The sequence below is a fragment of the Delphinapterus leucas genome, chromosome 11, assembly GCF_059928025.1.
Source record: "Delphinapterus leucas isolate spDelLeu-1000000601 "Yukka" chromosome 11, BTC_Dleu_Yukka2, whole genome shotgun sequence".
In the NCBI taxonomy this organism is placed as follows: domain Eukaryota; kingdom Metazoa; phylum Chordata; class Mammalia; order Artiodactyla; family Monodontidae; genus Delphinapterus; species Delphinapterus leucas.
In genome coordinates this window covers 92124007-92136776 of record NC_143139.1, presented here as the reverse complement: position 1 = coordinate 92136776, position 12770 = coordinate 92124007, and the positions used below count along the sequence as shown (strand labels likewise).

Here is a 12770-nt window from a genome sequence, read left to right as displayed (position 1 = left end):
GCTCCGTGCTCTCATGTGGGCAGAGGGAGAGTGAGGCCTGGGGCCAGGTTGGGATGGGATGATGCTGGTGAACGGGCTTCAGCAGCAGAAGAGCGCCGGGCACGCGTGTGGTTGATTTGTGTGGGTTGTTTCTCTGTTGGTGCAGGGGAAATTTGAGATTATGAACATGGACGTGAAGATGGGGACAACACTGAAGATCAAGGGCAAGATCGCAGACTGTGCTGATGGGTGAGCCAGTGGGGGGGAGGGGGAGGCAGGACATGCTGATGGGTGAGCCAGTGGGGGGGAGGGGGAGGCAGGAGGGGGACGGGGGCTGCCCACAGCCCTGGAGCAGTCTGGGAAGGGCAGCCTTGTGAAATGGTCGGACAACGAGCGTGACCTCAGACCAGGGGCCTTTTGTACACTCTTGCATGCTCTCACCCCCTCCCACACCCCTGCTGGCTCCTCTTCTGTTAGGGCTGCTTTCACATCTGAGGCTTCAGAATTCACAGCGGATGCCATGTGCTCAGTTTCCTTGGCCCCCAACAGACGCTGAAGGGGCAAGTGAGAAATCCCGGAAGCTCTGCCCAGTCCTCTGCGAGTCAGGTGCCTCTACTGAAGGCCCAGACCCCCGGGGAACCACCCTCTTGACCCGGCTGAAGGGTCAGAGGCTGGCCTTTCCCCCGCATTATACTAGCGACAGCCGCCAGGGGCCGCCAAGTGGTCTTGTTTGCCTTCTCTCCATTAGAATCAGAGGCATTTCTCCGCCTCAGGTGTTACAGCTCAGCGTTAGCCTCTCCTGTGTGCAGGACAATGTCAGCATTTCTTGGGACTGATCTCCATCAACTTTTGGTTGGGGAAGGGCAGACAGACGCATTGTGTAGGAGCCAAGAGAAAATCACCCCTTTCTCCTGCGTGGGTCCCTAAGGGTTGCAGAAATGTGGGATACCTCTGGTATGAGACGTCCCAATGAAGGCACCCCATGACTCAGAACATCCCACTCTCAGGGACCCTGAAGGTCTATCTAACTCAGGCCCCTGTAGTGATCTTTTCAAGAGATCACACAACTCCTGACTGCATACCTCTAATGACAGGGAGCTCACCACTTTAGGTGTCCAACTATTTATGGCCAAACTTAATGGGTCTTCAGATAGTTGAGAACAGCAATTCTTTCCCCCAGGATAGACACCTTCATTTCCTGAAATGTCACTATTAGTTACCCTCTTGTCAGGAACCTTAGTCTGTGCTCTAAATGGAATGTGATACTCCAGTGCCAAGTCTGATCAAGTTGTCACCTCCCTTGTTTTAAGGCACAGACCTCGATTAACACAACCTTTGGTGATTCTCCCAGTTTGTGGTCAACCCTGCGACCCAAGCTGCTTTAGCCAGGGCTGGCCCCTTATTCTCACCTGTTACTCCTTCCCCTGCAGCTTTGTGATTAATCTGGGCCAGGGGACAGATAAACTGAACCTGCATTTCAACCCACGTTTCAATGAATCCACCATCGTCTGCAACACATGGGATGGCAACTGCTGGGGGCAGGAGCAACGGGACAGTCACATGTGCTTCAGACCGGGATCAGAGGTCAAGGTGAGGTCAAAGGCAGAAGGGGCCTTAGGAGGATATCAAAGAGAGAGCCCAGATGGTAGGGCACCCTGGCCCACCAGGCACTGCCGTGGCCCCTTTCCAGGGTGCTCCTGCCTCCCTGATGCCTTCCCTCCCACTGCAGCTCCTCATGACCTTCGAGAACAACGAATTCAAGGTGAAGATGCCAGATGGGCACCAGCTGACCTTTCCCAACAGGCTGGGCCACAACCACTTGAGCTACCTGAGTGTGCAGGGTGGGTTCAGCATCTCCTCCTTCAAGCTAGAATGAGGGCAGCACCTCGCCAGAACGCAAGACCCCGGAGCGGATTCCGGCTCCTGACTCCCAGCTACCTCCAGTCACGCGGGATCAGCAGCCCTTGGGTCCCCCGCTTCCCATCTGCTGTTCCTAACCCTCTGTGCTCATCCCCCAAGGTTAAGAACCAACAAAAGAATCCACCTTTATAGAGTCTTTCCGTGGTAGGAACTGTGGTGCTTTCCACTATCTTAATGCTCCCAGAATCCTCATGATACAGATGAGGAAACTGAGGCATAAGGTCCTTGGACTGCCACATGGGGGTTGGATGTGCTCCTGAACACCTCTAAGCCACCAGTCCTGCCTGCTTGTCCCCTTTTATCACCAGGGCAAGTGCCAAGCTGCCCTGTGGGATTATGGTTCCAGGCACCTGGGCTAGGGGCTGTTCCCGGAACTATAGATAAGGGCTCCCACCTGGGCCTCTTATCGCAGGGCTATTCATTCCGGCCTAATTACTCATTACCCAATGCCTCGGCCCCTCCCCTCACTGGGGCCCCCTGGGGGAGTCCTTGGCTTTCCAAACCCAGTGCTTAGGGGACTCAAGCAGGTGGCGCTGACATTGTCCTCCCAGGTCCTCAAGCATCTTGCAGGACACCTTTTATCAAAAAAGCCTTTTTTAATCAGGACCCACAGGCAGGTCTGGGGTGCACGGGAAAGTGGGATTCCCCCACTGTGAGGTCACACCTGACTTTTCTCTGAGGCTTCTGGGACAAGTGGGGTGGCGGGGGGAATGTTGGGGAAGCAGCCTTAGCAAGGGCTGGCGCTCTCAGAAAGGCAGTGGGGACCCTGCTGGGGGCAACTCCAGGATGAGCTGGGGCAGGCAGTCCCTTTGGGAGAGGGGACAAAGGCTCTATGTGCTATGCTCCCCACCCCCACCCAGCAAGGGCAGCTTTCCCAGCACAAAGGCTGCACTGTGAGGCAAGGCCCTCCAGCTGGTGGGGATGGCCTGGGGTGGCGGGTGGGCCGGAGCAATGGCTACTGGGTCCAGAGTGGCAGTGGGGGGAGGCAGGGCGGCCCAGCACGGCCCATGGGAACACGCAGGTCCCAGGACAAGCCTGGTCTCCTCTGGCCTCCCTCCCATGTCTGTCCTGCAGAGGTGTGGAGGGGTCTGGGGACAACTTGGGTTTTCTCCCATCTTTCGTTGGCGGGACCCAGCTGTCAGGTGAGGGGCTGGCTCTGCGCCCAGGGAGTTCATAGGCGGTGCCCCGAGGCTGGCTGGGGTCCTGAGCCCATGCCCAGCCGCTCACACCTTGACCTCGTCATCCTCCTCGGCTTCAGCAAACTTGAAGGTGTTGGCTTGCACCGTGCTGGGCACGGAGGCCCTGCTGCCTGCCTGCGGTGGCCCCCACTTTTCGTCCAGGCTCTCCCAAGAGGCCCGAGCCTGGGGCAGCGCCTCGACCAGCTCGCGCCGAGCATCCATCTCAGCGTAGTGGCAGCTGCCTTGGCTGCCACCACAGCCTGCTCCCCAGCGCCTGCCGGAGCCCACGTCAGCAGGTGCACAGGGACGCTCTCCTACTGGGCTGGCCCTCGCCTCGGCCGTTGGGCCCAACCCCAGGGTTACCCCATTGGGGCACTGTCCACGGGGTGGGGGGCTTGAGGCAGGGGTCGGGGGGTTTGCAGCAGGGGCTGGGGCATTTGCAGCAGGGGCTGGGGCTGGGGTCTCGGCTGCAGAGCCTTCTGAGAGGCTCATGACCCCCAGCAGCTCACTGAGGAGAGAGGGCCCAAGGTCGAGGTCCAGGCGGAAGGACAGGAGGGAGTCAGAGCGGCGAAGCTCAGGCTCAGAGGGGAAGGAGCTATCACGGTCTCGGTCACGAGGCTTTTCTGGGCGAGGCAGGCGAGAGATGGTGCAGAACCCGGAGTCCAGGCCTAGAAGAGAAATAGGGACCAGGGTCATAGCTGGGGTCCCTAACCAGGAACTGGGGAGGGGAAAGCCAGGACCAACTCCAGCTTGCTATGTGGCCTTTAGCAAGCCACTCCCCCATCTGGCCTCAGTTTCCCCCATCTTTCCAATACAGTGAGCCCCGTAGTCTCTTGTGTGATCCTCCTGTCAACCCTGGAAATTTACATAATCCTCATTCTCATTTTGCAGGTGAAGAAAGTGAGGCTCAGTTTGGGACGAGGGGAAGGGCTAGCTCAGGGCCACAGAGTTTGATGGACTGAAGCCAAGCCTGGAGCTCAAATCTCCTGACTCTCAGTCCCAGCTGTGAACTTGTATGACCCCTGGTTCCCTGCCATGAACCTATAGCATACGGGTTGGTTTGTGGGCACAGGGATGGAACCAGCAGCCAGAGTTTGACTACACAGAAATCAAGACCCAAAGGACAGGCAAATGCCCTCCAAAGGTCCTCTGTCCCAGCCCCTGGCTCCAGGACTACCAGGACTGAGATATAGTGGTGGAACTGTGGACCAGCCCTCAGTGAGATTCTAAGCATCACCCCTGGAGACGGAGCACCGGAGGAAGCCTCCGGTGCTGGGGCAAAGCTGCAGGGCAGGAAATGGCCACCAGGTGGCAGCAGGGGCCCCGGTTCTCAGGTGAGCTGTCCAGAGGGGGAGACAAGGTTACACCTGCCACTCCCCACCCCGGCAGGAAGGGCCTCTGGCTTCTGTCCATGCGAGTGGTTTTCCAAATTTGCCAAGTTACAGGAACCTTTGTTCACATAATGACACAGCAACAGCTCCTGTGTCCTGAGCACCTACTATGTGCCAGATTCTGGGCCACACTGAATATGTGTATCATCTCACTGAATCTTAGCAGTGACCCTGAGGGGCCCATTATACAGGCCAGGACTTAGCAGAGGTCAGTTGGCTCACTGGGAATCAGGGAGAACCAGAATTTGAATCCAGAGCCCTGGCTCTCTGCCTCTCCACTATATCATTCTGACACAAGGGAGCTGCTTCCATTGAAGTGGGCAGCCAAGCCAAGAGCCTGGGGGTGGGGGGGAGCAGCTCAGGGGCAGGTAGAACTCAAACCCCATCTCCTCACCTCTTAACATCAGTGTTTTGGGGAGTGAGCAGTTTCCCACCCTGTGACCCCCCACCCCGCTCCATCCATGATTTGGGGTTTGGGCCTGACCTCCACGGAGGCTGAAATGCTGTGGGGAAAAGAGCTCACTTGGAGTCTTGGCTGAACCATCAAACCCTCTGGGACTCAGCCTCTGGAAAATAGGCAGATAGCCCAGGCCCTCACCGTAACTGGAGTGGCCATCTGTGGAGGTGGCAGGGCTGCAGTCGAAGCTGAGCTTGCCCACCACGAGGCTGTCGTAGGCGGCCTGGTTGAGCTGAGGCAGGGAGATGGCGTTCTTGATGATGGGGGAGATGGCAGGTGGAGCAGGTGAGGGCGCAGGTGGGGAAGCCATCCTCCGGGGCGGTGCCCCTACCCTCCGCACCAGCTGCAGCTTCTTGGCCAGGAAGCTGCGGGGCGAGCGGTGGGTGCCCCGTGAGCTGCCACCGTGGTTGCTGAGGAAGGAGGTGTCGCCGAAGACGTCCCCGCCACGGCCCACGTGCATGGTGTGGCGGAAGTCCCCGAGTGGGGGGCTGATCATGTCCGCAGTCAGCCGCCTCTTCCCCTGCGAGCTGGACACCCAGCCCACGGGTGAGAGCTTGCCCAGGTTCATGGCCGGGGCTCCTCCGGCCCCCTGGGGGCCCGGCATCGGCTCTGGCTGTTCACAGCTGCTGGTCCATGCCCACGGGGGGGCCTGGGGAGGGCGCTGGGCTGGGCTAAGGGTCCACTTCTCAGCTCCCTCCTTCTCGATGAAAGGGGGCGGATGGAGCCTGCGCCCCTGCTCTCCTAAGGTGCTGCCCCCAAATGCTGAGGCTATGGGAAGTCCATGGCTTGTCTGTCCCTGAGGCCTGGCTCCTAGCCCTGTGGAAGCAGCTGTAGGTGTTCTGTCCAAGAACACAGAAAGCACCAGACGTGCCTCAAATGTGGACAGCCCCTCTCCTGCCCAGGGGTGGAGACCTAAAAGAAAGAAAAGTAGTGGTAGGCCTGGGGGCATCCTGGGTCCAAATAATAACAGCTAAAGAGAACAAATGGGGACTCCCTGGCGGTCCAGTGGTTAAGACTCTGCGCTTCCACTGCAGGGAGCGCAGGTTCCCTCCCTGGTTGGGGAGCTAAGATCCCCAAATGCTTCGTGGTGCGAGCAAAAAGTAAAAAAAAAACAAAAAAGAACAAATGATGGGGAACATGGAGAAAATGCTGAGCAGACAGGCCCACAAAGAAGGACACATCGCATATTTCCACGTACAGAAAATTTAAGAACAGGCAAAACAAAACAATATGATAGAAATGAGAATTGTGGTTGCCTTTGAACAGGTATAGACTGGGAGGGGGCACAAAACATTCATCGAGCTGTACACTTAAGCTGTGTGTAGGTAAAAAGTACGAGTGGTCGTTGTACGGCGCCCACTGATGAAGTACCTACTGAGCGCCAATGGCTTAAGTTCATCACTCATTTAACCCAGACAACAGCCCTGAGGGAGGCTCTATAGAGAGAGGAGAAACTGAGGCACAAAGAAGTGAAGGGACTTGCCCGACGCCACACAGTAGGCAATGGTGAAGCAGGGCTCCCAACCCCAGAGCCCTTGAACCCCAAGGGCCTCCTGCTGGTGGGTTAAATTGTCTTCCAGCAAGGCCAGGAGGGAGGAGGTGCCCGATGAAGGTTTTGTGAACTGCTGTGTAAACAGCAGAACCCTTCGCCTTCTAGATGCTTCCTGGAAAAAGGATCCTGTGGTCAAAAGTGGTTTTTCCAGATGCCTACTACATGCCTGAGCATATTCAAGGCTCTGAGAAGGCCCGCAGGAAAGAACATTATCATAGTTTTGACAAAAGCCTTGTCACCGGGGAACAAGTTTTGGAAAAAGCTCAGCTGGTGCCAAAAGCTATTTCTTGCCTACTCCCTGCCCTCCTGATCTCTCCCCCACTTTCTTCCCCAGTCCCAGTCTTCTCTAAGCTTCTCTTGGTCCGACGCTACCCCTTCTAGTATCATAGAAAGTGTAGGCTGGAGGACACCTATGAGCCTATGTTCCCACATTTGGTTTTCCTGTGGCCCAGAGAGGCCAAGCTTGCTCAAGGTCACATCAAGAGAGCTGGTAGAGGGCTTCCCTGGTGGCGCAGTGGTTGAGAGTCCGCCTGCCGATGCAGGGGACACGGGTTCGTGTCCCGGTCCGGGAAGATCCCACATGCCGTGGAGCGGCTGGGCGCGTGACCCATGGCCGCTGAGCCTGCGCGTCCGGAGCCTGTGCTCCGCAATGGGAGAGGTCACAACAGTGAGAGGCCCGCGTACCGCAAAAAAAAAAAAAAAAAGAGCCGGTAGAGACGTCAACTCAGAGCCTTTGACTCACATAGCCTTTACTGGCCCGTGGAGCCCAGTCTTGTCTCTCCAGATCACAACACACTCTGAGGCTGGGGCCACTGCCTGGATTTTCCCTCCTCCCTCGGTCCCAGCACTCAGCTTGGGCTCTGCAGGCGGCCAAGTGCCAAATCAATACCAGTTTAATCACAGGAGTTCTTTGTGATACCTTCATGCCAAAGGTTCACCCCTTGTCACCTTCCGAGTGAGGGTAGGTGGAGGATTCAGTGGCCTCACAGTGTGACCTTGGGCAAGTCATTTACCTCCACAGGCCCGGCACCTGAGCTGATAGATGTTGATAATGATTCTTAACAAGAACACCTAGATCTGAGTGTCAACTTAAAAAAAATTTTTTTGCTGCCACCTCCAAGCGTAAAAACCTCAATTCTGCCCTTCAAATGTTATTTGAAATTCAAAATAGGTTAAATAACAAGATAAAAACAAAGGAGGCAATAAAACAAAGCTTGCTTTGTTTTCTGACTACATTCTCTTCCCTTCCCACCATCTGATCCTCTCCCAACCCTAACTCCTCCCCCCTGGGGGGCGGTTCTGAATCATCCCTTTCCCTGGCACCCCAGGCACCAAGAAGTCCTTGTGGAATGTTTGCTGAAGTTATGAAGCACTCTGCATTTGGCCAGCCACTACATGATGTCATCTGATTCTCCAACAGCCCCGAAAAGCTGGAGCGTTAGCCCATTTTACAGGAAGAGCCACGGCTTGGAGAGAAGGAACTTGGCCAAGGTCACATGGCAGGTACCTGCCATGGGCCAGGTTTCCCTGCTCTGCTGAGGTGAGGATTAAATCTCTGGAGGAGGGGGGGAGGGTGTCATCCTGAAATGTCATAAAGAGGGGTCACTGTGTCTGCCATGGGGCCACACCCACCTCTCCCCAGCCCCCAATTCCCTGGCTTCTAGAAGCAGCCCCTCCTTTCTCAGCAAAAGGGGCTCCAGCCCCCACCCAACACCCATGGCCACTTTGACTTGTGAGACCAGCTTCTGCCCCAATCTTGTGATGCCCCACCTCCCAAATGTCACTGGGCACCTCCAAAAGATCTCTACCCCACCCACTGCTGTAGAGAGACCTGCGACATTGTGGAGCCGAGGGCAGGGCACTGCTACTGGGGACCTGTTTTCCCACGTGGAAAACAAGAACTGCATCGAAGCTGGTCCTCTCGCAGGAGAGTTTTAAGAGTGGAAGATGCTGTCAATTAAACCCTTGGATCCTGAAGCAGGGCTGGGTTTCAAAGCCAACATTCTGACACTAATATCTCTCATTCTAGGGACCCTTGATGGCAGCCCATTTGGCACTTGACTCTGACCATGGGGTATTGCTGGTGGTTAGGTGTGCCCCACCTGGCCCTGGAGTAAGCAGGGCTCCGGCTGTCCAGGAACATGGCCTATCTCCCCTCACCTGTCCAGGAATACTACCTGCTAATGCTCACAAATACCCATTTTACAGATGGAAAAAATGAGGCACAGAAAGGGAACTGACTTGCCCCACGTCAGAGAACAAAAAAAGTGGTGTGGCTGGGAACCTCCCCAGGAGTCGAGCAACATCAACAGTAAATGCCAGGGGAGTGGGCGAAGACTTCAGGGGCGTGGGGAAGAGTTGTTGGGGTCCGGGCAGATGCCCAGCCGCTGAGTACAGAAGGGCAGGCCTGGGAGGCAGGAGACTCAGCTCTGCAGATTCGGTGTCTGTGACCTGGGCTAGAGTGGTCACCGTGCAGCCTCAGCGTCCCAGGAGTCCTCATGTTTACCCTACAGAGGACAGTCAGGCCTGGGTACTTGGTAGGTGCTTGCTCAATAGCAGTGGTGACCACGAGGACAAGATTTGGGGCCGGAAGCAGGGACCATGCGTTAGGGAAGGCCAGCAGGGGCCGCTGTGGAGGCACCTGTGGTTGGAGGAACCAAGGTGGGGGGAGGGGGAGAGGCAAGGCTGAGGCGGGTGTGGGGGCCGCGGCACCCTAGCGCTCACCTGGGGGTCACCCGCAGGCCCCTAGCGGGCACTACCTCTCATCCTGGAGGCCACTCCCTGCACATAGCCCCCCTCTCGCAAGCGTCCCGCTGGGTAACACCACCCATGCCAATGCGCAGCGGGACCCTGTCTCTGTTAGGGCTGCTCTGGCCTCTGGAACAAGGGGTTAACTCCCTGGGGGCTGCCTTCTTCTGGTTCTCAGAGTCCAGCCACTTCAAGACGCGGAAACTGAGGCCAGAAAGAGGGTAGCAAGCTGTCCACAGTGGCAGCGGAGACCCCGTTCTCAGGACGTCAAGGGGGATAGTAGTAGGAGAGAGCACCTTGGGCCACAGGGGAGGAAGGAGGAAGAGGGGGAGACGCTTCTTGCCCAGACACCCCAAGTTAGAGCCGAATAAGCCTTTGGCTCGCCGAGGCTGACTGGCTTCCCGCAGGGTCTCCCCAAGTCCTCGGTTCCAGTCCCTGCGCTGCGTTTCGTGCGGCTGTGGCCTCCGGGCCAGTCCTTTCACCAATCTGAGCCTCAGTTTCCCAATCCAGAAAATGGGCTTCAAACTTCTCGAGTCTTGCCTGTTTCGGCAAGAATAGAACAGTCTCGAGGGCAGTCGGGATTGGAAGTCCCGGGAAAGATTTTGGCCAGAAAACATTCCCTCTGGGAGGTACGGGGTTAGAATGCGGAGGGTCGCTCCGCCGGTAAGGGGGCAGCCGGCTGCCTTGGCCCGAGGGGAACCGGACGGGATGACCTCATCCGCTGCTCCGGCCTGGAATGCGGCGGTTGGGGAGGGGGCAGGGTGCCTGGACCATCTCCCCAGCGGTCCCCCCCCACTTCCCGCTCTCCGCGCCGGCCTCGACAAGGGGCCAGACATTCCGACACATAGCCCCCTCCCCGTTCCTTCCCTTCCTTTCCCAGGGCAGGAAGGAGCCTAGACTGCCCTCGACTCGCCCCCTCCTCCCGCAACCCGCTTTACCTTCCAGTTCTCTGCCCCACTCTTCCCGCCGGGAACATTGCAAAACAACCCGAAAACTTGGCGCGTCCCGGTGCCTCTCCCGCGGCCAGCGCTCCGGGCCTGCCTGTTGGCACCCGGGGCGACGTTGGCAGGCTGGCCCCCCTCCCCCGCTCCTTGAGCCTAGCGGAGGGTGCCAAGTCCTCGCGGCGCCGCGATCCCCCTGCCGGTGTCCACGCCCACCCGGGCTCGACGACCCGCGGGCCAGCTCGCAGTTACCTTCTCTCCGCGAGCCGCAGGAGCTTGGGGCGAAGGGCGAACGCGTCGGCAGCGCGTCCCGGCGCGCAGCCCGGGCGAGTGGCTGGGCCGGTCTGCGCCGCCCTGGCCGCGGGCTCCGCGGGCTGGCTCCGGGGGCGGGGACGGGGTGTGGGCCCGCTCCCTCCTCCCGCCTCTCCCCTCCCGTCTGCGGGCGGGGCCGGGCCCCCGTCCCGGGCACCGATCACGCCGCCCCGAGCGGCGGCGGCGAGAGCTGGAGGGGGAGCGGCGGGGACGTCAGGTCAGGCTTTTGCCTGCTGCCTGGGGCAGGGGGAGCCGGGGAACGTGCGGGTTGCCGGGGCGAGGTGACTCGGTCCTCGGATCCCAAGCCCTCTTCCACCGTCTCCCTGCGTGGCCTTGGGACGCCCTGACCTGGTAACTCTCGCTGCTGGGCTCTTCAGCCGCTCCCTGCGGGAGTTTGGGGAACAGGGAAGCCGGATCTCAGAGGCCTTGAATGCCAGAGTCCTGCTTAGACCTTAAATTCTACAAGCTGGGATACCCACTCCCTTTCTCCTAACCCCCCTTTCCTTTTTGCTCCAGTACAGGCCCCCGCGGGTACCAGGACACAGACATGAGCCAGACTGGGGTGCAGGCCACTGGTAGAGCGGTGTGGTGTGTGGTCAAGGCTGTGGACCTTGGAACTCAACAGTCTGGCTTCCTATTCTGTTCTGGTCACTGCTTATCCTTTCTGTGCCTTGCTTTTCCCATCTGTAAAATGGCATAATAGCAGCAGGCGTCAGATGTTATGTTGTTAAGTGTTCCCTGCTGTGTCAGCACCTAGGAATCTTGCTGAACAATTACATGAGGTCGCGCCTCAGATAGATGGGTTCCGAAAGCTTTATTGAGCACCCTCAACCCCACCCGTGAGGGGCAGGGAATCAGCCAGGGACAGCACTCTGTGCCATCCTCAAGGAGGGGAGATAGATCTCCGATCCCTGCCTCATGCTGTCTTGACCTCTGATACTCCCCTGTGACTGTGAGGCCCCTGAGGACAGGCAGGAAGACCTGGGGCTGTCCTCACCCAAAGAGACCCCTAACACAGCCTGCAGGAGAGGGGCGGGGCTCAGCAAGGTGTCCTAGAAGAGGTGATACCAGAGTTAACTTGTAAAGGACACACAGGCAGAGGGAAGGGCAGTGGAAATGCACACACACCTGGCAAGAGACAGAACAAGCTAAGGATCGGCATGGAGGAGGCAGGTGTGGCTGGAGGAGGAGCCATATTTACACACACGTGGAAGGAGGATGTTTTTGCGGTTCAGAGCGCTGTGCTCCTTTCATTGGCTCCCAGAATCCTCGTGCTGGCCACCAAGGGAGGGGGTTATTTCCCTAGCTGGACAGATGGGAAAACTGAGGTATAGAGAATTCCAGCACTTGCTCACACAGCAGTAGCACCGAGACTCCAGTCGGTCAGAGCTCTTTCCCTGGGGTCAGGCTTGAAGATGCTTTGCCCCGGGAAAATCTGGAACATCTCAGAGGCACTGAATAGCATGGGGGAAGGGGGGCTGCCCCTGAGAGGCCCAGATGGGGGGCACAGTCAAGGGCTGGGAGAGACTTGGGCCAGGCGTTGGGGGCTTAAGCTTGGGCCAGGTGTCCCACCTCACCAAGCCAGCAAGCAGTGTGATCAAGTGTGAATTTGGAAGCTCTTGCTGTGAGCCAAGAACGTCCGTGAAGGACAGTGACGGAGGCAGGGACTAGCGCTCTGTGGTTATCATCCTTAACAGTAGTAGTAATAAGCAGCATTTATTGAGCATCTAATGCATACTAGGCCCTGTAGCGCCTCACATGCATCATCACATTTAATCCTCATGAGATCCCTGTAGGGGCAATACTGCCATCATGTCCATTTTGCAGAGAAGCAAAGTGACTTTCCCAAAGCCTCCAACTGTGGCAGGATGGCCATACTTCCCGGTTTGCCCAGGACGGTCCCAGATGATGCCTACTGTCCCAGCGTAATTATTAATAGCACTTCCTTTCACTCTTAAAGGTGACCTGGTTAGACAATAAATTACACATCTAGTCAGAAGATCCCTGGAGCAGCTGGCAAAGTTTGGTGTGATGTCAGAGGCCCTGAGACCACGGGTAAGGCACTTGGCCTCTCTGAACCTCAAGTTTCTTGTCTGTAAAATGGGTATAATACCAGCATGGAAATTTGCTGCTCGTGGGTATTTACTACTTGCTGAGAGCCCCAGAGATATGGCCGAGAGAGCAGTGTTAATGGAGAAAGTTACAACCTGCCATACATACTCTCTATCTGCTTTAGCTCCGGGCTCAGGGGCAGGCAAGGAGCAACCAGTGGTTGAGAACCTTCCTACTATG

At 57.5% G+C, this 12770-nt stretch overlaps 2 protein-coding genes across 3 annotated transcripts; one reads left to right on the top strand and one right to left on the bottom strand.

Moving 5' to 3' along the window:
• Positions 1-136: 136 nt before the first annotated feature.
• LGALS2 (galectin 2) lies at positions 137-1894 on the top strand (the record flags this gene model as incomplete). The annotated part of the gene is made up of 3 exons (XM_022596933.3): positions 137-228; positions 1410-1569; positions 1709-1894. Coding segments are annotated over 3 exons (399 nt in total), but the record flags the coding sequence as incomplete, so codon positions are not given.
• A 581-nt stretch (positions 1895-2475) lies between these two features.
• CDC42EP1 (CDC42 effector protein 1) lies at positions 2476-10525 on the bottom strand. Of its 2 annotated transcripts, none has more exons than XM_022596930.3 (3): positions 10419-10525; positions 5067-5837; positions 2476-3745 (listed from the first exon to the last, which is right to left on the bottom strand). In XM_022596930.3, exons 2-3 carry the CDS (start codon positions 5527-5529, stop codon positions 3123-3125), a joined length of 1086 nt encoding a protein of 361 aa, XP_022452638.2. In that variant the 5' UTR covers positions 5530-5837; positions 10419-10525; the 3' UTR covers positions 2476-3122. The 2 variants fall into 2 exon arrangements, with proteins under 2 accessions (XP_022452638.2, XP_022452640.2); XM_022596932.3 differs by lacking the exon at positions 10419-10525 and adding an exon at positions 10164-10320.
• Positions 10526-12770: the final 2245 nt, after the last annotated feature.

What these genes read in the sequence shown, in the direction of transcription:
- CDC42EP1 (XM_022596930.3), bottom strand. Translation starts at nt 5,529, where the DNA reads ATGCCGGGCCCCCAGGGGGCCGGAGGAGCCCCGGCCATGAACCTGGGC. An exon ending in AGATGGCCACTCCAGTTACG is followed by an intron (nt 3,746 to 5,066) that starts GTGAGGGCCTGG and finishes TTTCTCTTCTAG; the next exon opens with GCCTGGACTCCGGGTTCTGC.